The sequence below is a fragment of the Muntiacus reevesi genome, chromosome 9, assembly GCF_963930625.1.
Source record: "Muntiacus reevesi chromosome 9, mMunRee1.1, whole genome shotgun sequence".
Classification (NCBI taxonomy): domain Eukaryota; kingdom Metazoa; phylum Chordata; class Mammalia; order Artiodactyla; family Cervidae; genus Muntiacus; species Muntiacus reevesi.
The window spans coordinates 85,594,375-85,619,873 of record NC_089257.1 but is presented as its reverse complement, the minus strand read 5'-3'; the positions used below and the strand labels follow the sequence as shown (position 1 = coordinate 85,619,873).

The following is a 25,499-nucleotide window of genomic DNA, read 5'->3' as shown; positions in this document are numbered from 1 at the left end:
ACCCAACTACAATCAGTATTTGATTCATTTAGTCATTATGGAGTACCTATGCCTTACAAAGAAAACTTGGATTGATTAGTAGGTCTATAAATGGCCTAAGCATTTTCTAATTTGGGCTTTAAGTTGATTGGTATCCCACAAAAGATGTTTAAAGAAAATCAGAAATGTTTGCCTAGGGAAGCCATAGTGATTCCTGTTGTTTTTTTATTGGATTTAATTAATTATTTCAAATGTCCTGAAATGGCACATATTCTAAGACTACCAAAAAATGTATTTTTTCAGCACCATGCAGCTTCTAATTTTTGAAACTAAATGGTTTTAGGAGCGGTGTACTTAATTGACCTACATATACTTCTTCCACTAATGGCAAAGCACTATGAGAGGGGGATTAAAATATGATTAACTCTGATTCCAAGAACCTTATGGTTTAGTGGATGAGAAATACCTAAATAAAGAAAAGGATATCCATTCATCTACCACTGGACATCTAGATTGCTTCCATGTCCTAGCTGTTGTAAACAGTGCTGCAGTGAACATATAAGGAAGTTGTGGTACATATACACAATAGAATATTACTCAGCTATAAAAAGGAACACATTTGAGTCAGTTCTAATGAGGCGGATGAAACTGGAGCCTATTATACAGAGTGAAGTAAGTCAGAAAGAAAAACACAAATACTGTATATTAATGCATATATATGAAATTTAGAAAGACAGTAAAAATGACCCTATATGCAAGGTAGTAAAAGAGACACAGATGTAAGAAACAGACTTTTGGACTCTGTGGGAGAAGGCGAGGGTGGGATGATTTGAGAGAATAGCACCAAAACATGTGTTACCATATCTAAAATAGATGACCAGTGCAAGTTTGATGCATGAAGCAGGGCACTCAAACCAGTCCACTGAGAGGATGGGATGGGGAAGAAGATGGGAGGGAGTTCAGGATGGGGGACACATGTGCACCTGTGGCTGATTCATGTCGATGTGTGGCAAAACCCATCACAATATTGTAAAGTAATTAGTCTCCAATTAAAATAAATTAATTTAAAAAAGAAAAGGATAAAGCAAGTTCTACAAAGTAAGTGCTACAATAGGAGGCAGAGAATGTGAGGTGAGTATTTAGTGAAGGGGTTAGAGGAGATGTAGGGTGAATATACCTCTTGACTTAGAAGATTAAAGTGACACAGTGGCCTGCGACACCCGAGAAGGTAAACTAGATTGACAAAAGCTTGATGTTAGCAAAGCATGGCCCTCCTTCAGACACTTGCTCTTCTGGCACCAGGACCATGTGCTAAATCTGCAGGAACAGAGGCTGCCTGCTAGGAGAACCCTTAGAGGATTTTAGCACTGTAAAGGCTGTAACTGGATTATAGTAAAATGATTATTTGGAGAAGAGCATGGCAACCCATTCCAATATTCTTGCCTAGAGAATCCCATGGACAGAGGTGCCTGGCAGGCTACAGTCAATAGGGTTGCAAAGAGTTGGTCACAACTGAAGTGACTTAGCATACATGCATACAAAATGATTACTGACTAACTCCAAGAATATGTAGAAGTTTAATCAGAGAATAGCAAGAATATTCAAGACTGGTGACACATATGACAGGATAAAGATTGATGAGGGAACAGCATAATAAACTTGGTACCCAGAAGAGACTAACTCAAGGAAGTTCAGTCGCTCAGTCGTGTCCGACTCTTTGTGACCCCAAGGGCTACGGCACACCAGGCTTCCCTGTCCATCACCAACTCCCTGAGCTTGCTCAAACTCATGACCATTGAGTCGGTGATGCCATCCAGCCATCTCATCCTCTGTCATCCCCTTCTCCTCCTGCCCTCAATCTCTCCCACCATCAGGGTCTTTTCCAGTGAGTCACCTGTTCACATCAGGTGGCATTTTTCAATATCAAAGGAAAACACTAGGTTCTGTGCAGTTGCCTGCTTCTTTAGCAAGACTATGGTCCTTGTACTTTCTGGGTAGAATCTGATAGATGAATATTTGTGCACAGGAGTACATGCTTGGATATATGTAACTGACAACATCTTAAAAGTGACGGGTCAGTGCCTGACAACGCACCTAGGAAGCCAGGTCATCTGACAGGAAGTAGACCTCTAGTCGGAAAGCTCCAACAGGGCTCATAGAATCTGCTCGCTGCACCCTTCTTCAGATCTTCAGACTGGAGCTTCAAAGTACAAGAGTGATGAAAAGGCTAGATTCAGATTGGCTCTTCTCCTGACTGGATGTGTGGCTGTAGACGAGTTTTTTCCCTTCCCTCTCAGAGGCTCAATTGTCTCAAGTGTAAATATAAGGCTAACAATAGTATGTAATTCATAGCATTGATGGGGATTTCATGCAATCATATTCATAAAGAACTGCTATATTACCTGATACTTGGGATGGCCAATATCAAAAAGACCAGGTGACTCTCCTTCCTCCCAAATCTGAGCCTTCATAGACTAGAAACTTATGAGGGTGTGCATTCAACAACGTCCCGTCGCTTTACATATCCCCACCCCAGTGCTCAGACCTCAGAGCTCACCCCACAGCCCAGGAGCCTCTGTGACTAGGCTGCACTTTGAGGCCAGCCCTGAGGAAAATGGTGCTTCCCACGGCTGGGTGCAATGGCCCACGTTAGATTCCTGTGTCCAGAGGAAGGCTTTGACAACACTGTCAGCCTTTCCAAGCAGATTGTCAGTGCAGAACACAAAAATGGAAATGACGTCAAAGATCCATGAGAAGGCAGGACTCAAATTCAGAAGGACAGTGAAAGAGGGATGATGACATTATGTACAGCTGAGTGAAATAAGGGTAATTAGATGAAATTAATGGGCCTTTGAATTAAATTTGGTACATCCTCGCTTTCGGTAATATTCCACTCTGGAGACTGAATCAGGAATGGGAAGGGTGGCTCTTCTCCCTGGATTTGTACCGCGTGGCCTGCACCCCACACAGAAGCTCACACCAGAGCCCCCCTCAGACCAGAGCTCCAGAAGCCTTAATTACCACCCAGCCCCCTGTCTGGCTCCCCGCTCTGCTGCACTGCCTAATCAGTCTTCTTTGACTTGAAATTCAATATCCCCTGCAGAAAGTCTGCTATGGCGCTTTAAAGTTATTTGCATCCACTCTGAGGAATGTTTTTAGTTCTAGTTCTAAATTGAGTGCCTTCATGGTTTCAATCCCCCCGATAAGCAGGGCAGCTGGATTCTACAGAAACCACACAGGGCCACAGTTCTTAGTCACGTCAGGGAATTGGTGCATAAATAACTGACAGCATCGTAAATCTCTTCATGGCCGGTAGGAAACGGAAGTAGCCAGTGTGAGTCAGTAAAACAGTTATACAATGTGAAGAGTTTTGTTCCAAGACAAGTAAGGCATGCATGCCTACCCTGATTTGTGGAGGGCTCTCTAGGCGATCAGCTGAGTTCCCACCAGAAAGCACGCTATAATTTGGCTTGGACATATTCTGGACATAAGGGTGTAGCCATTCACCACCCCAGTCCTAGAACACCGCCATACAGGAGAGCTTAATATTATGCCAGTGAGATTGGTCTTCTCCCTTCAACCCCAGGTTGCCTGCCAGCCCCCCATTCTGCCTGATGTGGCAGAGACTGGGCAGCAAGAGGGAGAATGACTTCAAGCCCAGTTCTCCTACTTAGTATTCACTTTGAGTAGGTAACACACATCTCAAAAGGGTGGGGAGCCTCAGTAAGTAGGCCTGTGAGTCAGGTGCCTAGCAGAGGACTGGCTGAACCCACCTACACCCAGTCTGTCACTTCCTTCCCATCCCTCTTGGCCTTCCACACTTCACCACGTGCTCAGTGGCTCAGTCATATCCAACTCTTTGCAACCCTATGGATTGTAGCCCGCCAGGCTTCTCTATCCATGGGATTCTCCAGGCAAGAATACTGGTGTGGGTTTCCCGTGCCTCCTCCAGCTTATCTTCCCAACCCAGGGGTTGAACCTGAGTCCCCCGATGTCTCCTTGCTTTGTCAGACAGATTCTTTACCACTGAGCCACCTGGGAAACCTCACACGTTACAACCCCTTCCTGCAAATAGTACCTCTCGCTCCTAGATGGTGGACAAAATATACCCCCAGCATCACAATCCGCAGCTTTGGCCCTCTGCGTTAGCCCTGTCTGCAGCCCAGTAATGCACAGCCAGCATCAGTATTTATCTCAAGGTGACACTTGTAATGGATGATTGCAGCACTTCTTAATCCATTTATGTAATCCTCTCTGCTTTGCTTGCAGTTATTTTCAGGGTTTTAGCAGCAATGAAATGGTTCCTTTCCCAAGACAGAGTTCATTTAATTTAAAACTGGATTGATTATAGCTAAACTTATGATATGTCTTTGCAAAGGAAGAAAGAAACAGCCATCAATTATGCATGGTAATTATTTAGCATTTCTGCAGCTCCCACAGTGTCCTGGGCTCAGCATGTGAGAGTTGGGATAAAATCCCTGCCCTTGAGAATCAAAGGCACACAGGGCAGAGCATGAGTCCACTTGCCGTTGAATTGCTTATTCAAGGGGGTCATTGACCACATGGCCAGCATTTTAGCTGACTTCATGGGGTTAAGTGGAATCTTCATCCTTTTGTGCCTTCTTTCATTTCTGTCTCATTCAGATGCATTCTACTGAGAGCATCCTTAGCCTTTGACCTCTACCCCAAAAGAGCACTCCTTACTATCCTCACCCAGTTTTGGTTTAGGACTAAGACATTTAATGGGGTTAAAATCAGAGTAAGTCTGATGACAGTTGCCTGACGTTTGTGGGATTCCTCTTGCAGTAGCCTGACTGGTGACAAGGGAAGTGCATTCAGAAATGGTATGGAACCTGGAAATGGACAAAGGACTTTCCCCTAACTGCATTCTTGTGAGGAGATATTCATGTACATGCTCACCCGCCAGAGGATTTGAATCCCAAATAGATGGATGATTAGATGGATTTCGAGACCACAAGTTAAAATATAATTTATATAGTACAATAATACAAATGTAACTCAAGTAAAATATTAATGACTAAAATCTGAAAATTTAGTGTAATACTCTTAATTCAAAGAAGTCCTGATAGCCAACCCCCCAGATAATTATTTACATAGAATAATGACCAAAAGAGAGAAATAGAATAGGCAGATCTGAAAACAAAATTTTTTTAAATTATTGACCATTTGACTTTAAAGGGAAAAACTGGAGAAACTGAATCAAGATGAATGATAAAAACCAGACTGAATACCAGGCACTCTGCTTTCAATACTTCAAATATTGCTGAAATAAATAAAGTTACACTATTTGCATTTTGTAGATGAAGAAACAGAAGTACAGAGGAGTCAAGTAACTTACCAACTAAAAGGAGATATAGCCATGAGTTAAATGCTGCTGTGGATTAACTGCAGAGCCCAAGCACTTAACCACTACGCTATACTACCATCTAGGATGCAATGCACAAACATGCATCATATCCCCAACCTCCAAATTCCTCCTCCTTTGACATTTTGCTTAACCTTGGAGTTACAATGAAGCTAAAACTTTTTATTCATCACATTTACTTGTAGAATTTCACTGTCAGATCAATAAATTAGAATAATTCTCCCTAATGTATCCCTGATATAATTCAAACTATATTAAGTAATGGCTTAGAGTCAGGAGTTGTTTAAAGTCAAGAAGGTATATATATATACATTTGCATTTGCACATACACACACACACACACACACACATATTTTTTAAGGTAAAGACAATTATTTTAAATTGCTGAATGTTTTATTTTCTTTCATTGGAACTTTTTTTTTTTTTTTTTGCATTAGAAAGGTGCAAGAAAAATTGAGCCAAGATTTAGCTAGGTTTTTGAAGGTCATTTTGTTTTCTCTTTGCTGTTGTTGATTTTTTTTTTTTGAAGGTGAAGATAGGATCAAAAGAGAAATTAGATTTTCCACCTATGGTATTGGAGAAGGAAATGGCAACCCACTCCAGTATTCTTGCCTGGAAAGTCCCATGGACAGAGGAACCTGGTGGGCTACAGTCAACAGGGTCGCAAAGTGTCGGACATGACTGAGCATGCGACACTCACCTTTGTTATTTGGGAGATCCCATGAATAGGGTCAATCCCTGGGTTACAGCTGTCCTCACAGAATCTCCCCACCTTGCTCCCAAATGCATGCTGAGTGTTTATGCCACAGTCGTGCCCTTGATTACCTAGCGCGTGTGTTTCTTACAGTTGACCTGGACAGGCTCAATGACGATGTCAAGCGTTACAGTTGCACTCCCAGGAATTACTCCGTCAACTTGAGAGAAGAGCTGAAGCTTACCAATGTGGTCTTCTTTCCACGCTGCCTCCTTGTGCAGCGCTGCGGAGGAAACTGTGGCTGTGGAACTGTCAACTGGAAGTCCTGTACGTGCAATTCAGGGAGAACTGTGAAAAAGTATCACGAGGTATGCTGTTTCCAGAATTTTCTTGTTGCAGTGCTGCACTTGGCCCTTTAGCAGCTACAGCAGTCCTGTAATCTCTAGGGTGCTGGGACACTGGGCCGTCGCATTGGTTGTTCAGGTTGTCCACTGCACAGGGACACCTCCCAGTGAGATGACTGCGGAATTGTACTTGAGCTTAACTTGCAAAGGCAGGTCCCTAGGGAGGGTGTGGGTCCATCCTGAAATAGGGATTCCTTTTTCTAACCCTTATTCATAATATATATGTGGCTTGACAACGGTCTTGTTAGTATACACAATCAAATGCTTGACGCAATAATTTGAGAGCTTACTTACAGAAATATAATGGGATTCATTCACAGCATATGACTGCAAATCTAGGTTACTTTAAGAGAATACTAAGAGCTAATCTTAAATTCAATCAACTCATTGAAAAATGAATCAGGGTAAAAATAGCAAAGTATAAATTGTCAGAAAAGATACTTTGTCAGACACTTTTTCAATCTCTAATTATGGAAATATTTTTCTTCCAGAAGTACTAATTTTTCCTAAATATAACTGCGTGCTCTGGGGAATCAGCTCTGAAATTATGCAAAAGTAAACAAAAGTAAACATAAAGATGTAAGAGGAATGAAAATTTAAGGAGAGCAGCAACTTTTAATGATAATATCAGGAAATACACATAAGTCTTTACAGTGTACCAGACATCATTATAAGCGATCATTAGCTCACTTGGCAGTTTCTCCACATGTTGTCAGGAGATGCTATTTGTATTCTCTTGTTATAGATGAATAAACTGAAGCCTAAGAGGAACAGTGGATTGACCAGTGTGACTTGGTCACTAACTCAGAGAAATGGGACCTAAACTGATCCACTGTTTCTAAAGTCTATATACTTACCAACGGTAACACTGAGCACTCTCATTTTAAATGTATAGCACGTTATTGAAGATTAAAGGAACCGTGGACTTAAGCAGAGTTAGAGCTGCTCTTGACACTGACAGCAACTCTATCACTTCCTGATTATGCAAGTCACTAAAGTTTAGAGAGCCAGTTTTCATGTATGTGAAATAGGATTTAAGAAATTATATGATAACCCCATACAGGGTGGCTCTGGGGAATCAAAGCAGTGCATATGAAGTGCATTTTGTAAGAGGTAAAATACCATATTGAACTATGTTTAAAATCTAAAATATGAACCAAACACTATTGTTAGGAATTATTGTTTGAGTTGCTTTTCATCCATCAAAAGTATCCATCAAAACAAAGGAATAGATGGTGCCCCTAAATAAAATCTCCCACTTTACACAACCACTTTGTTATCCTGAAAACAATAAAACAATAATCAGTTAAGAGGTAATTACTGAGCTAAATGAAAAGGGATTCGTCATAAGTGGTATTTTCAACGTGGGAAAAGTAGGAGCTTGGAGGCCACAATAACCCTGCTTACCTCAGATAGATGCAGACACGATTTGAGACCTACACAGAGCATGTTTTCTTAGTAACAAGAATTTCTTACTTCACCTCACATTTTTCAAAGGGAAAAAAAAATCTGTTCTCATATCCAGAGAATGCTGTTGTCTGTGTTCATTGTGTTTTATTTTTGTGTGACCTGATGAACTCTAGATTGGACTTTGTCCTTTGTGTCTAAGAACCTGAATTTTGTAATGTTGAGTCATACACTGAGGACAAATGCAGAATGCAGTAATTTGGTTTGCGTTAAAAGAAGCCAAGAAGTGACAAGATCTCTACCTAGTCTTTACTGTGAGGAAAACATGTAAGTTCAGGCCTTTGATGCTTTATTTTCATCTTGACTCTCCTCTCAGAGAGAAGTTGTAGTTTAATTCTTTTTAATTGCTTATTGTGGAAACACAGTTAAACACACACCCAAAAGAGCCCTAACCTCCCAGACAGTTAACTTGGAAAGAATCTGAAGGGTCCTTTTCTTAGGTCTATTGTCTTTCTGCACAGAGGCTGTTACCTGTAAGTTTCTATTCACAATTAATATCTAGGAGGCAAAGCCCTTGATCTCTTTGTTCAGTCACATGAGTGGGTCTAAAATGTGGAATCTTTTTGAAACTGCTATCTAAAGCATCTCTGTGGAACGTGTCATGATATTTTTACTTCTCGGAGTCTGCTGAGCTCTGTGCAAAATCACTCTGCTGAGTTCTGGACAAAAGGACAAAAGCGCATCAATCACTCCATCAGTTACCACACACCTGGAACACATGCGGCTGGCACGTTTTCCCAGCCTCCTAAAATGCCCTTGAAGTATGTCCCAGGCATCATGCTGTCCAGGAGGCATGTTCCATTTCCAGAAATAAGGGTTACTCGGGCTCAGTCTCGTGAGGCAAGAATCCTTGCCCTCTCTTCTCTTAGTTTTGGCCCTGTAGTCTTAATGCAGAGAAATGAGAAACTGGTCTGCCCGCCTCCCGGTTGGAACTGATGAGATGGGAAATGAGTTTTTACGAGATGAGCACCCTTAAGGGGGTGACTGGAACTTGCCACCTAATCAGGCCTCTATGATTCTCCACAGATATTTCAAGGCTCAACATTTAAGGAATAAAGTCTAAGAAATTAAACTGTATAATTATAAAAAAAAAAAACTGTATAATTATAATTAGAAATTATAAATGAAAGGAAGTTAAGATCTTTGCTCATTCCCCAGGTCACATGACTTCTCCTTGTAGAGATCTGAGCATTTTGCACTCTGCAATAAAATGCTCCATCTGTACAATTCCCTCTTCTGAAAAGTTTGTAGGTATCCTGCTAAAGTATTCTTCCTCTTTCCTAGCAACCATTGCTTCTCTTGGAATATATAGAATATAAAAAATACTTTCGGTGGGGATTTTTAAAATAAGAAAATTCCAGAAAACATACTTACTCTGTAGACTATTAGAGTATGCTATTATTTTAGTCTTATCTTCCCTTGTTAGTGTATAATGAAGGGATGTTCCCTAGAAATATATTGACCTTTTAGATTAATACTTACTATTCTATTTTTTTTTTAAGCATTTGGTCTCCTGGCTATGTCCATTCAGTCAACAGTCAAAAGCTTAGGAGGCAACAGAGAAAGACAAGTTAATTTTCACTGTCCTACCTCTCATGATTTTGTCCCAATGCTGGCACAACTGCCTATCTGTTAGAACTTTCCGCAGTGATGAGAGAGTTCCATATCGGTATTATCCAATCTGATAGTCACTAGCAACTTGTGGCTACAGAGCACTTGAAATGTGTATACTGCAAATGAGAAACTGAATTTTTAAATTTTATTTAATTTAAACTAATTTGAATGTAAATAGTTGCACATGGTCAGGGGCTCCCATAGTGAACAGCATAAGCCAAGACACAACTCTGTCTCTGGCACTTGCAGCATCTAAACCATTCCAGTCGCTTGAATAATGAAAAAATTACTGTGAATGACTATTTTTAACTTTGCATTAAATATATAAGAATTTTGTATTAAAAATTTGTTGCCCATTAAACATAAGAGGTAGAAGATATAAGCAGATATTTATATATAAAACAAAAGATTGATTGGAGATAATAAAATATTGAGATTTAGACTTGAGATAAAAGAATGATACTTTTAATTTTTACATGTTTTAAGTATCTGTCATTGAAACAGTTTGCTAAAATCGCAAATTGAGACCAAGAAGACAGGAAAACAATATTTTTCCAAAAGTTTCTACTCTATGGTAAAGGCAATGAATTTGAGGGTTATGATTATTAAAAAAGTCACAAAAATCTTTATTCTTTTCCCAGAAGCAGCATTTCTACAGCTTATGTAGAGTCTCCCTACTTCTTGCTTCCTCTTTGACTGAGACCTTGAGAAGATTCTCTTGCAGACCTTTCCTGTCTGTTCCTATAAGAGACAAGACAACAGAGACAAAGAAAATCACACAACTGAAGAGAGAATATGTGGATTCACATGAGAGGCCACCTTGGGCCAGCCACCTAAAACTTCCCAGGGCCTCGGGTTTCCTTGTTTACTCCCTATGATATTCTACAATTTTGAGTTCCCAGACAGATCTGAAATTATATGATATCTGTTCACCATTCCCTAAATCTTACCTTGCCGAGATTGTGTTAGGAATATAAACAAGTTGGTGGTGGAAATGTTAAGAAAATACAAAAGAACAAAGATATGATCTGGAACATTTAATGTGTATAGACTATGTATAAAAAAGTTATCCACCCACCATTAATAACACCTGTGCTGCTTACCTCTGGGGAATCCTGGGACAATGAAAGCCTCTGAAGGCTGTAAAGCACTCAACAGACGTGGGTGGAATATCCTGAGAGTGTGGTCGGGCTTGCTCTGTTCTGACTCCCTTACAGCCTTGATAGCTTACTGGTGCTGGGACCCTCCAAGGACAGCAAAGTGCATACATCCTTTTCCTTGTAGATCTGGATTCATGTTAAGCCTTCTTGCCAAAGTTTAGCAAACCTGCCTTTGGGCATGATACTCCCCAACTAGACAAAGACCCATTTGCGACATGAATGATACTCATTGTTAATGCCGTGCTCTGAAACTTGGTGCCCAGCTCAGCTTCCATCATGTTTTCTGCAATTGGTGCATTGAACATGTAGTCCTTAATCCTCTAAAATACTGTTAAAATTATTTATCTATTTCAGTTCAGCTAAGTCGCTCAGTCGTGTCCTACTCTTTGCGACCCCAGGAATCATAGCACGCCAGGCCTCCCTGTCCATCACAAACTCCCGGAGTGTACTCAAACTCATGCCCATTGAGTCCGTGATGCCATCCAGCCATCTCATTCTCTGTCGACCCCTTCTCCTCCTGCCCCCAAACCCTCCCATCAGCAGGGTCTTTTCCAATGAGTCAACTCTTCGCATGAGGTGGCCAAAGTACTGGAGTTTCAGCTTCAGCATCTGTCCTTCCAATGAACACCCAGGACTGATCTCCTCTAGGATGAACTGGTTGGATCTCCTTGCAGTCCAAGGAACTCTCAAGAGCCTTCTCCAACACCACAGTTCAAAAGCATCAATTCTTTGGCACTCAGCTTTCTTTATAGTCCAACTCTCACATCCATACATGACAATTGGAAAATCCATAGCCTTGACTAGACGGACCTTTGTTGGCAAAGTAATGTCTCTGCTTTTTAATATACTATCTAAGTTGGTCATAACTTTCCTTTGAAAGAGTAAGCGTCTTTTAATTTCATGGCTGCACTCACCATCTGCAGTGATTTTAGAGACCAAAAACATAAAGTCTGACACTGCTTCCACTGTTTCCCCATCTATTTGCCATGAAGTGATGGGACCAGATGCCATGATCTTAGTTTTCTGAATGTTAAGCTTTAAGCCAACTTTTTCACTCTCCTCTTTTACCTTCATCAAGAGGCTTTTTAGTTCCTCTTCACTTTCTGCCATAAGGGTGGTGTCATCTGCATATCTGAGGTTATTGATATTTCTCTCAGCAATCTTGATTCTAGCTTATGCTTCTTCCAGCCCAGCGTTTCTCATGATGTACTCTGCATATAAGTTAATAAACAGGGTGAGAATATACAGCCTTGACGTACTCCTTTTCCTATTTGGAACCAGTCTGTTGTTCCATGTCCAGTTCTAACTGTTGCTTTCTGACCTGCATATAGGTTTCTCAAGAGGTGGGTCAGGTGGTCTGGTATGCCCATCTCTTTCAGAATTTTCCACAGTTTATTGTGATCCACACAGTCAAAGGCTTTGGCATAGTCAATAAAGCAGAAATAGATGTTTTTCTGGAACTCTCTTGCTTTTTCAATGATCCAGCGGATGTTGGCAATTTGATCTCTGGTTCCTCTGCCTTTTCTAAACCCAGCTTGAACATCTGAAAGTTCATGGTTCACGTATTGCTGAAGCCTGGGTTGGAGAATTTTGAGCATTACTTTACTATCATGTGAGATGAGTGCGATTGTGCAGTAGTTTGAGCATTCTTTGGGGTTGCCTTTCTTTGGGATTGGAATGAAAACTGACCTTTTCCAGTCCTGTGACCACTGCTGAGTTTTCCAAATTTGCTGGCATATTGAGTGCAGCACGTTCACAGCATCATCTTTCAGAATTTGAAACAGCTCAACTGGAATTCCTATTTAAGTCCTCTAAAGGTAGAACTGTGGCTGAATACACCCCCAGAGTGCTCACAAGAAAATTTCGATTATAAGTAAATGTCCACAGATGTCAAAATTGTATTTTCAAAATTTATGAGGGTTGTATAGACCCACACTATAAGCCCAGCCTTTAGTCACCTTCATACTTAGCTTGTCAGAGAAATGTGCTGAACTCTGTTATTTGTGTCTTTCTTATTGAGGACTGTATCTCAGGACTTGGTATCACTCCTTCCCTTACAACTTTCAATCTCCCTTGAAACTATTACCTTCAAGTTGGACAGTTACCCAGGTAGAAAATAATATGTTTTCTCACCTCAAAATATTTTTGCTTGTAGTCACTTTAGATTTCAGAAAGGTTGACTACCAGACCTTAAAAATCTTAACTGTATGCATATTTTTATAAAGTCTACAAGCATGAAAGAAGTCATAAAGTAAGGAAAAATATGAAGCTTTTTTCCTTAAGAAAGTGTGTGTACTGAGTGCTGCCTGCTTTAGAAGTTGGGTGGATCTTAAGTAAACCCTCAATGATTTGGGTTTATACAGTGCACGTGTCCTAAAATATGTACTTGTGTTCCTACATCAGCCATTAATTTGAAAACTGTTACAGGCCTTAACGACCTTTCTTTAATATTTCCAATAAACAAGAACCCAGCTCAGCAGGTAGCTTTTCTGTCTCGTACTATTTTATTACTGTAATAACTTTACGGCAATGATTCATTCAGTGGTTTATTGGCAACAAAGAGAGTAATTGTAGTAAATATCTTTTGTGATATGGTAATTTGCAAACTGAGCATCTTTGATTTTGTTTAGTGGTATGAAAGCCACCAACTGCTTCAGTCATTCTCCATTTAATAAAAATCAACTTTCCCTGGCTTCATGTGGTTTTCCAGATGGTGGAGAAGGGTCAAGAACGCCATTTTCACCCATAGGTGATAAGAAATGGCTGGCTGCTCCTTCATGGATTTTTATTTCAGTGTGTGTGCTTGCAGCAGTGAATCACAGAGCAGAAAATAGGAAAGCATTTTGTGAAGGTACCTATTAGTGAGTGTCCTACGGCGACTGTAATTAATTCAACGGTTCCTTCCCTTTAAAGGTGACCAGATAACCCAGAGACAGTTTGCTTTTTCAGATAAAGGCTTTTCATTTTTCTTTTAACTTTCCATGCTCTCTCAAATCAGCTTTGCTTTCTTCCTCCGTTCAATGCCGTGTACCTGAACCTAAGACTATTACATGGTCTGAGAGCTTTGAACGTCAGCACTGTGATCAGCCAGCAAAGCAGTCCAATTTCCACTTTGTTCAAACAGTGCTTTCCTGTCTTGTCTGGAAAAGTGTCTGCCAATTCATTTTTCTCCTCTTATCAGCAAAACACATATATACTGGGCTAACGTGGCTTAATATAAAACACAGGGAAAATCCCTGAACAATCGGGAGACCAGTTAGAAAAAACTGGCCAGGCTCGGCTCTCACTCCAAAGCACACACTTTCATTTCTCATCAAATGAGGAAGCAAATCAATGGAGCACTGATTTTATAGATGTCAGTCATGGCAACCTATTAGGCTTTGATAATGGTCTTTTTTAAAAAGAGAATATTTATCATCTGCTCAGCTTCTTAGAAATCATTTTATTCCCCTGAATAGTTCAACCTCCAGATCTGGTTTATTAGGGTTGGAAAATAGTGACTAATATTAGAGAAATTCTTGGCTAAGTTGCAGGAACCCAAGCTTTAAGCTCTTCCAGGGCACTCTGACCAAGTGTGGCACAGGAGGGCTTTCCTATCTATCCTAGCAGGGTATTTAATATCCCACAATGCAATAAACACTTCTTCCATGCTTTGGTTACTTAGTTTTTCATGGAGAAGCAACAGTTTTTATTTTCTTTAGAGATGAAGCAGGAGTGAACATGGGAGCAGGGAAAGGAAAATATCATTGTCACTCTGCTCTCAGTACAGAAATTCTGTTTCAAAACCGTAAAAGACTTGCAAGTGATGCAAAGCATAGGCCACTTCATTGTGGCCTCTGGCTTGGTTTGTCTTGCGCCCCTCCCCTTGTTGGAGGTTGGGGTGGAAGTGAGGTAGGGGGAGACAGGAAAGAGAGGCTGTGAACATAGGTTCCCATACTGTGAACTGGCAGCGTCACCCACCATGGCCATCGGCCACGCATCCCACTGGAAGCCCACTGTGTTCCCAACACGCTGCTGACCAGAACAGACAAAAGTCCTCCTTCCCAGTAAGGGCACGCATGGAGACAAGCACTGGTGACGCCAGTCACCGACTCTGCAACCTTAGTCTCTCTCTTCCCTATCTGAAACAGTATTAGAAAAGTACCTAAATCATAGTGTTACAGTGATGCTCAAAACGTTTAATACTTCCAGTCATAACTGTGTGGCATCTAACAAATACTCAATAATGTTAGTAATTACTTATGCTATCCTTGCCTCAAAGCATTCGTTAATAGAAAGCCTATGTCATATGAAACTATGTGATGCATCGTGTAAGTTCAGTGGAATTTAGGTAAAAAGGATAATATAATTAGCTATCAAAACTGGCGCTGGGACTAGCTTTACCATAAGCCAGTATTTCTGTGCCTCCCTCATGAACTCTTCTAGGCCATTCCTTCCCACCCCATCCCCCAACCCCAGTTTGTACTCACAAAAGTACAAATATCCTTTTGAAGCTCTTCTCCAAGTGGGACTAGGTATTTCACTCTGTGTTATCAGAGCCCAGGCTCCTTGCTTTACTGAACATTGAACGAATGACCTGCTCCACAGAATTCTTATGGAAAAACAGGCTAAATGTTTGGACTTACCTGGTGGTCCAGTACTTAAGAATATGCCTTGCAATGCAGGGGACACAGGTTCAGTCCCTAGTCAGAGAACTAAGTTCCCACATGCTGTGGAGCAATTAAGCCCGCATGCCACCACCGCTGAGTCCGTGCACTCCGAAGGCCATGTGCCATGCCTAGAGCGTCTGTGTGCCCCAGTGAAAGCTCCTGCAGGATCCAGTGAAGATCTCACACACCACAACTAAGGTGCAATACAGCCAAATACATAAATATCACCCCCTCGATGCTTTAAAAAGGCAAGCGCTAAAGTAAAGTGGATGCATGGGGCCTGAGGGCTCTAGGCCTGTTTTCCTAGTAGATGGTTTTGATTTGCTTATAACTTGAAACAGGTAATGTGAGGATGAGGAGATTGCTAGGAAGATAATCCACAGTAGAAAAATTGGGGGCATGCCATGAAAACTTACACAGCCTAGAAAACAAGATTTCCTCGCATCTAATCTTCATCTCAGAGCAAAGTATACCAAGCATCAGGGCCCCGTTTCAGTTCACATGTGTGCCTGACACACCTGAGAGATACAGAAGGAAACTGCAGCCACATTAGAGAGGCGCTGGTCCTTGGGTCCTAGTGTGCTGGGAGTCCAGAGAGCAACGCGCTGTTGTTCAGATCTGAGTTGACAGAAGACCCTGGCACCTGGCCTCCCTTATAATCTCAGTTCTCTAGCCTTTACTGTGAGTAAAGACGCCTTCTCTACTGTATGACAAGGTTTGTCTTGGGGCAGACAAAACAGTGCATAGGTGCAAATTTTTTTTAAAACTACAAAATGCTACATAGTTGTATGGTAGTATCATGCAGAATTTAAAGTTGAAAAGGGAAAATAGAACAGAATCAAAAATGAAAGCTAACAGGAGCCTAAGAATATACATAAAGAAGCAATTAAATTGACTGTATATATATTAGCTATATATACATAAATACTGTATATATATTTACATATATGATATAATGTATATGTATATGATGTTTATGTATGTATATTTATGTATATGATGGCAAATATTGACTTCAGTGAAGGCCACACTAGGGAAGAAGGGTTAGCTTCTATTTAAACTTAAAAACTTTTAAAATCACATTTACACCTATCAGTGTGAAAATTTAAGGATGTGATTTATTCAGGAAATGTTGGATTGTTTCAAAGGTATTAATATGCAAACATTTTAGAAAACATGATCTCTTTTGAATTGTAAAGGGTATTATTCGATATGTAAGATCAAATATGTAAGAACACATTGTGTGTAAGAACATACACACATTTTCAGTTATTTATGACCACTAAGGAGGCAAAATGTCTTACCTCACCCATGCACTTAGCCACGCCAGCACTTTTGTGGGGCGGGGGGTGACGCCCCGGGTCTTTGTTGATGCACACGGACTTTCTCTAGCTGTGAGCAGGGGCTGCTCTTCCGTGTCGCAAGGGCTTCTTACTGTGATGGCCTCTGATGTACAAAGCACTGCCTCCAGGCGCGGGCGGGGAAGGTGGGGTCTGCCCAGACCACTGGCAGGCGGATTCTTAACCACTCTCCCGGGAAGTCCCCATACCAGCGTATTAGGTCATAACTGTATCCGTTGTCCTGTCCACGGAGAGAGTGATATTCTCAGTATTTATCCATAACACATGCTTTAGTCAGAAGACTCTTTGTGGTATTAATATTTGGGACAGCACTTGGCACAAAGCAGGCCCTCAGAAAGTGATCAGTAAACACCTGCTCAGACCCCTCAGTCCTCATGACCCTGCAGGTAGGTAATGCAGGAGGCATTGCTCTGTGATCAGTGGATTCCATTACTTTAAGGAGTCGGTGATTGTCTATAACAACACTTGTATGTGTGCATTCTAATAGTGAGCCTGTAGATTTCATCAGATCCTCAAAGGCTTAAGAACCAGTTGTCATAAAGAGAATAAGTGGTATGTAATTGAGTTAAATCCCAGGTACTTTCTAACAGGAAATGCTTCTTGTCCTAGGTGTTAAAGTTTGAACCTGGCCATTTCAAGAGGAGGGGCAGAGCGAAGCACATGGCTCTCGTTGACATCCAATTGGATCACCATGAGCGGTGTGACTGTATCTGCAGCTCAAGACCACCTCGATAAGAGAATGTGCATGTACTTTCATTAAACACAAAAGAACCTTTATTTTGAGAAGGGTGTGGTAAGAGATCCCTTTCCCACCAGCAACCAAACTTACTATTAGCCTGCAAAGCAATGAATACAAGTGGTTGCTGACTTTCAACCTAGCTTTGTTAGTGCCATGACAAGTAGAAAGGTGTATCATCAACCTCTATATCCAAGAATATAGGATTGCATTTAATAATAGTGTCTGAGGATATATATATATATATCATCTCCATGTCTCTGTGTAAATAGACCAAATGGTTTACTCAGTATATATAACCAGGTATACCAGTGCTTACATATGGTTTAATTATTTAGACTCTTAAAATCTGACAAAATAAGGGACATAGTAAATACATTAAACATGTCTTTAGAAGATTTGGAAGATTAATTTGTTTATTTTTAAGTTTTGAATCACAAAATAATTTTGGATCTTGCTCTTTTAAAGAAAGCACCTTTTATATTAAAAATCAAATAAATGTGCATTTCTTGTGCATACATCTTAATTATAAAAAGAGGGAAATATGGTTTCTGGGAAAAGATACATTCCTAACCGTTTTTCTCATGAGATGTACTATATACTTAGCTATATAGACAATAGTTACCTGTCTCCAAAAGCATGTCATCATAATATAGGTGCTTTAGAAATAAAGCCCTTAAGTCTTCTCTTGGTGTATCTTGCCAAGGCATGCAAACTTATTAACACCTGTCTTCAAAAAATTCTCACAAGGTTTATTAATATTATCCTATGAGAGATAATGTGTAAACTGAAGCAAAATTTTGAATTGTTTCTTCTCAAAACCTCTCCACAAAAGTAACTCCTTTGGAGAATGTCATTGGGACTCTGTATGAGCCTTTCAAAATAATGCTCACTGGAAAGTTTGAGCAGTTGAAAGTAAAAAAATGTGAGCATTGAAATATTAACTGGGAGTGGGATGGAACATTTGATTGGAATCCATCTTTAATAATGACTCATACTCTCCAAATTATGCCAATTAATTTTATGTATCTTGCTTTTGTGTTCTTATCTCCTCCATATCTCTTCCTATCTCTTACATATATATATATATATATATATATATATATATATATATATATATATATATATCTGTTTATGAGTCATTATTAAATGAGACAATGTATATATGTATACAGTGGCATTTTATATTTGGCAAGCCATCATGGATTACTTTATAGCCCAGAAGCTTTTGTGCAGTAAAACAACCCAATTTCATTGATGTAAATTCCTAACTGTATTTACTGTTCAATTCAGTTGAATTCCTGTTTCTGAACTAAGTGAAAGGAGACCTGGGGTCTCTGGTTCTTTCCAAGTCTATGGCACTTGTTCTAAGAAGCCTCACTGCAAATTGTGAGAGCACAAGGTTGGCCGTGCTCTACCCTAGGAAATGGTTTTTGCATTGGTAGTTATTATTGGTACTTAGAGTAATTTTTCCGCCTTGGCTCCTTAATGTCTGTTAAGGCCTCAGGGACTGACTGCAAGTGTAGGAAGTGATTCATCATTCTCCAAAGGAAGACTCTAAGAAAGCAATACTAAAATCAAGATAGCTCTGGAGCTGCTCAGAGAGAAGGACATTTTTCTTCTCGCCTTGAAATAAAAAAGGAGAACTGGTTTCTTTCCTGAGTCCAGGGCCCTATTGAACACAGCCAAGTCAAATGAGGGATGTGTGACTGGGGCTCATTAAGTCCCAGTGTCAGATGAACAGTCTATATATATTTGGATTTCTGAGCATGATGCTTTCAGGACCAAGTTCTCAAGTATCTTTAGGAGCTCATTTCTGTTCAGCTCTTTGAAAGGTCAATGCTTATTGAAGATATTCCTTCAAAACTTCCCTGCAAGTGTCCAGTGTTTTTACCTCAAAGGATGACTGGTAAAAAGAGATGCTCTATTGTTAAGTTGTCCAAAATCCAGAGCGCAGCCAGAAAGAACACAGCCAGATCCTCTAATAATCAGGAACTGCTCTTCCCCTGCAAGCCTCTTGAAAGCTTCCTGTGAAAACATAGGATTCCTGGACCAAAACCAAAATTTGAGTTATATCACTCTAACTTGTTCAACTGTTAAGTATGAAAAATTAGAGTGTTCTACCCAATTTTCAATAAACCTTCCAGGCTGCAATAACCAGGATGGTTTTCAGTTAAAGCCCTATCTCAACTTTTTATTTATTAGCTGCCATATAAGCATGTATTCTTACTCACTTCTTTTTTTTTTTCTTTCCTGAGTGTTTTATTAAAACTTCTCCCTTGGTTATCTGTTATCTATTGCACTTCCAACATGTAGCCAATAAATCTGTTTCATTGCCATCAAAGGAATAAAAAGCTCACCGTACAAATTACATTTCAAAACAAATCCTAATAAATCCTCATTGCTGCATGGCTCACTCACCTGGAATAATGCCTTCTGTTCAATATGTTATAGGGCAGAGCACTTTCATAAGAGGAAGTTTTTCTGGTTTTTTTTTTTGGGGGGGTCATATTAGTAACATGCAGCTTTTTCCTCCCATAGCGTTTTCTGTAACAAATGTAATTTGCCTCTTATCTTCATGAAAAATAAATATTGCTTACAAACAAAGCTACTCCATTATTTAGTACTCAACTGCAGTTTTAAAAGGTGCACAATGATACAGACTCACTTCCCCAAATACATGCAGCTGTCTGGAGTGACAAGGTTGAGTGAGTTCTGTGGGCCTGGCTTTAGAATATTGTTCCCTGAAAACAGGATTTTACCCTGTCCCTTCTGGAAGCCACTGGAAACCAGAAATGAGATGGGACTTGAGTTTTGTTTTTTTGCTGCTCTTGGTGCTTCTTTGTTTGACTGTTTGTTTCCCTGCAGGCTTTTAGTAGACGATATCCTCCTCTGACACTCTTGCTTTGCAGAATCCACAGGCTCTCTCTCCTTTCAGGCCTGAAATCAATAACATTAAGTTCACCCTCACACCTTCACCCATTTAGATGAACACCACAGCTGGTGGGTCAGTGTTAACCAACCCCCTCAACAGAATGCCTAAACCTGCAAGATACTTTAAAATTATCCCAAATATTTCAAAATACTAGATTTGAAGATCATATATATGTTTTCCCTCATAACATGAGTGCTTTCAGTAAATTACAAACCATGTAAAATTATGTGAAGGCAGATGACCAATCTGGTAGCATTTGTAAGGATTCCTGGGAAGTGATCTGTGAGAGCTGGGGGCTTTTCCTTCCAGCAGGTGGAGGCTGAATGTGTCATAGTGCATCAGAGAGAAAGCTGGATGTCCTTGGATATAGTGACAAATCTGACCCTTTCTGGACCTGCTTAGGGGCTACTCTCCCACAGAGTTTGGTGTGTGCCTTGTTGGTGGGGGGAGGCGAAGAGACAAAGCCTAAAGAGAGCTCATCTTACTGTAAGAACTTTTGCTTTTGCCTGTATTCTTGGTCTCCATCATTCCACTGAAGACAGGATGCCAAAACTGCACAGTGTTGGGTGAAACTCTGCCACTTTGTTTAGCTCAGTAGTGTTGGGTTTGGGGGAAGGGGAGTAGAGACATGTATTTTGTGGCAAGGATCAATTTTACCACTGGAAATATCACCTAACGTGGAGTCAAAGCATGGGGAATCATACTAGTCATAGATATATAAGCAGTATTTTAATGCAGATACGTTAAGAATGTCATTTTATTTCCTGAAATGCACACATGTCCAGTTTTCTATTAAGAGTAACTCAATAGATGTCCAAATTGTTCATACTCTCCTAGGATCCTCTGGTAGAACATTATGTTCATAGATTAGCATTCATGCCTGAAATCCTAGGAAATACAATTTTGTTTATTGATAGCTCTGATCAAATATGCTGGAAGAGAGAATATTTATAATTCACTGGTTTTATTGACATTCACTTAAATTCTGTTGTTTTTAATGATCAACTTAAAGACTACATAGGCCTTCAAAACTTAACCCACTGAGATATCTCCTGAATATTGTAGTTAAACGTCAGCACTGGATAAGCAGCTAGCCACTTAATTTAAGATTTTGAGCTTTTTGTTCTTACAGTTCAGAATTTACAAGTTAATCTTTATCTTTTTAAGTAAATTTTATTTGTATAGATATCTCTAAGAATTCTTAAGCAGAACACATTAGAAGAGAGTATGGAGCTGAGTCCATAATAAATGCTAATATACTCAGTGCAGCAAGTCATGGGCCAAGAAATCTTCATTTTCTAATAAAGGCATTTGATTTTCTAACTATTTTAAACTGCTAAGTGCTGGTTTCCAAGCTTAGTGGCCAGGAACAAAATGTTAAAATCACCCTTGGGTTCAATTTATATTTTAAATAATGCCTGGAATACAAATTCTCTTGTAAGAACTAAAGTCTTCAAGTCATATTCCTTAATCTCCATTTTTGGTTGAGGAAATATTACAAATTCATTCTCTTCTTTGGTGTCTTCTAGCCTTTCCTTTTTATCTTTGTGACTTCCACATCTCTCCTCTTCTGACCAATTTTACCCCCTAGTCTTCAACTTAGAGAAAGTCAGGATGGGTGTGCACTTTAAAAGGCACAGGAGGCGGAGTCATTGGAGGAGATCAGGTCCAATGCACTGTTTACCAAGCGAGAAATTAATAGGCTAAAATTGCCAACTGTTAAGAAATCACTGTGTTTGGGGAGTTGAACACATTAAGTGAATATTTCCCAATATTTTCCATTTTTATATAAACTTGAGAATATGGTATAGATATTTATGACTTCTATCAAAAGAAATTTGGCCATAGCGAATATTGGGGAAACTGGTTAAATGTTTTACATACTCATATGAGGCATGCTTTAGACTTCAAAATGCAAGAACTACAACAGGGGATAAAACTAGAGAAAGATATTCTAGGTGAAATAAACAAATAAAAAACCTAAAGATTCACTAGGAAAAGTACATGAGGTAAATGTGGGCAGTTCAAAGACTAGTGAGTAAAGTATCAGAAAGGAAAGGAATCTATACACAGGAACAATGGGTGATATGTTTGAAAGGGTAGATAAGTACCCGATTATGTAAAATCTTCTATGGATGGTTCGCAAAAACCCTGTATTTTACACGTGGGAGAGGAAGCCACAGAGGCTTCTGCGCATAGTGTGAGCTTCAAGCGCCATCTGCATCAGAGACAGAGTTAGAAGGCCTTGCATATAGGAACAAGACTGCCACTTTCTAGACATGTTTTCTTATTTACAAATTGGCAGGATAAGATGTTTTCTAGGTCCTTCCCATAGATCAGTTCTGCAGTTCAGTATTTTGGAAAGTGGCAATTTGCAGGAAGGACAGAGGTGGATACAAGTGCTAAACCTCCTAAAGCTATAGTGAAACCAAGTCCCCCTAAAACTGAAGTCCCCCGCCACCCCTCAAGATGGAGAAGTCTCAGAGAAAATGGGGGATTGAAACTGTGCAGGATCCTGTGGTTTCCCCTCCACCCCAGGTACAGAGACCTTTCTTTGTCCCCCATTTCCTGTTTATAGGAAGGTTTCCATCTGCTAGACCTTCCCTGTGTTCCAAAGGGCACATTCAAACAGTGACTATTTAGGGGAGTGAGAGAATGCAGGGAGAAGAGTAGTGCAGGATGAGACTTGAGCCTGGTTCCTCCGGGGATGTGGGTAACAATTCGATACATAACTCTGAGCCTGCTGGAGCTGAGGCTCCCACCCAGGTGGAGGATGATTACCTCAGGCCTAAAATAAACACTTGGTCCTAAGACTGGTTGGAACCAGAAGGCTGATGATTGAAATCTCTGGAACACCACCCTGTTACCTCACCACTACCAAATCAGAGGACGGTTCCACACCCTGCAGTGCTCCCTCTCCCCAAATTTTGCTTATTAAAACTTTTTCCCTAAAACCTATCAGTGAGTTCACATCTTTCGAATGAGAGCGGCCCCATACTCCTTGCGTGGTTCCATAACAAATACTCTTTTCTTGGCTCCATACTCGTCCATTTTGGCTTGTTTGGTCTTAGCTTATGTCAGGCACACGAACTTGGGTATGACAACATTAGCAGTGAGACAGGACAAAAGTGAGATCTCAGACACTAGAAGGTGTGTAGGACCTTGTGGTTGTCCAGAATGTGTATTAAAATTCTCTGTCATTGTTGTTCAGTTACTCAGTCCTGTCTGGCTCTTTGCAACCCCATAGGCTGGCACAGCCTGCCTGTCCTTCACCATCTCCTGGAGTTTGATCAAATGCACGTGCATTGAGTCAGTGATGCCACCCAACTGTCTTGTCCACTGTCACCCCTTCTCCTCCTACCTTCAATCTTTCCCAGCATCAGGGTTTTTTTTCCAGTGAGTCAGCTATTCGCATCATGTGGCCAAAGTATTGGAGCTTCAGCTTCAGCAATGAATATTCAAGGCTGATTTCCTTTAGGATTGATTGGTTTGATCTCCTTACAGTCCAAGGGAGTCTCAAGAGTATTCTCCAACACCAGAGTTCAAAACCATCAATTCTTTGGCATTCAGCCTCCTTTATGGTGACATGCTCACATCCCTTCATGACTAAGGGCTTCACTGGAAGCTCAATTGGTAAAGAATCTGCTTGCAGTGCAGGACACTTCAATCCCTAGGTCAGGAAGATCCCCTGGAGGAGGGCATGGCAACCCACTCCAGTATTCTTGCCTGGAAAACCCCAAGGACAGAGAAGCCGGGAGGGCTACAGTCCATGGGTTGCAAGAGTAAGACATGACTGAGTGACTAAACCACCACCATACTGCCTACTTGGAAAATCATAGCATTGACTACATGGATTTTAGTAACCAAAGTAATATCTCTGCTTTTGAATACGCTGTCTAGGTTGGTCATAGCTTTTCTTCCAAGGAGCAAGCATCTTTTAATTTCATGGCTGCAGTCACTGATTTTGGAGCCTAAGAAAATAAAGTCTGTCACTGTTTCCATTGTTTCCCCTTCTATTAGCCATGAAGTGATGGGACCAAATGCCGTGATCTTCATTTTTTGAATGTTAAGTTTAAAGCCAGATTCTTCACTCTCCTCTTTCATCGAGAGTCTCTTTAGTTCACCTTTACTTTCTGCCATAAGGGTGGTGTCATCTGCATATCTGAGGTTATTTATATTTCTCAATCTTGAATTCAGCTTGTGCTTCATCCAGCCTGGCATTTTGCATGATGTGCTCTGCATATAAGTTAAATAAGCAGGGTGACAATATACAGCCTTGATGTACCTCAGGGGGCAGGTGAGGTGGTCTGATAATCCCATCTCTTTAAGAATTTTCCACAGTTTGTTGTGAACCCTACAGTCAAAGGATTTAGCATAGTCAATGAGCCATAAGTAGATGTTTTTTCTGGAATTTTCTTGTTTTTTCTATGATCCAGTGCATGTTGGCAATTTGATCTCTGGTTCCTCTGCCTTTTCTAAATCTAGCTTGAACATCTGGAAGTTCTCAGTTCACATACTGTTGAAGCCTGGCTTGGAGGATTTTGAGCCTGACCTTGCTAGCGTGTGAAAAGAGCTCAACTGTGTGGTAGTTTGAACATTCTTTGGCATTGCCCTTCTTTGGGATTGAAATGAAAACTGACATTTTCCAGTGCTGTGACCACTGTTGACTTTTCCAAATTTGATGGCATATTGAATGTAGCACTTTCACAGCATCATCTTTTAGGATTTGAAATAGCTCAGCTGGAATTCCATCACTTCCATTAGCTTTGTTCATAGTGATGCTTCCTAAGGCCCACTGGACTTTGCACTCCAGGATGTTTGGCTCTAGGTGAATAATCACACCATCATGGTTATCTCAGTCATTAATATCTTTTTTGTATAGTTCTGTGTATTCTTGATATCTCTTCTTAATATCTTCTGCTTCTGTTAGGTCCATACTGTTTATGTCCTTTATCATGCCCATCTTTGCATGAAATATTCCTTGGTATCTCTAATTTTCTGAAGAGATCGCTAGTCTTTCCCATTCTGTTGTTTTCCTCGATTTCTTTGCATTGTTCACTTAGGTAGGCTTCTTCTCTCTCCTTGCTATTCTTTGGAACTCTGCACTCAGATGG

The 25,499-nt window shown here is 40.4% G+C and overlaps 1 protein-coding gene across 2 annotated transcripts in view; it reads left to right on the top strand.

Annotated features, from left to right (window-relative positions):
- Nucleotides 1-20,069, top strand: part of PDGFD (platelet derived growth factor D) — a 263,650-nt gene extending 243,581 nt beyond the window's left edge. For both annotated transcript variants that reach the window (XM_065945262.1, XM_065945261.1), the window contains exons 6-7: nt 6,213-6,427; nt 17,324-20,069. In XM_065945262.1, the coding sequence (XP_065801334.1) occupies nt 6,213-6,427; nt 17,324-17,449 (341 nt within the window). In that variant the 3' untranslated portion in view covers nt 17,450-20,069. The remainder of the gene's footprint in view (nt 1-6,212; nt 6,428-17,323) is intronic.
- The last annotated feature ends 5,430 nt before the right edge of the window (nt 20,070-25,499 follow it).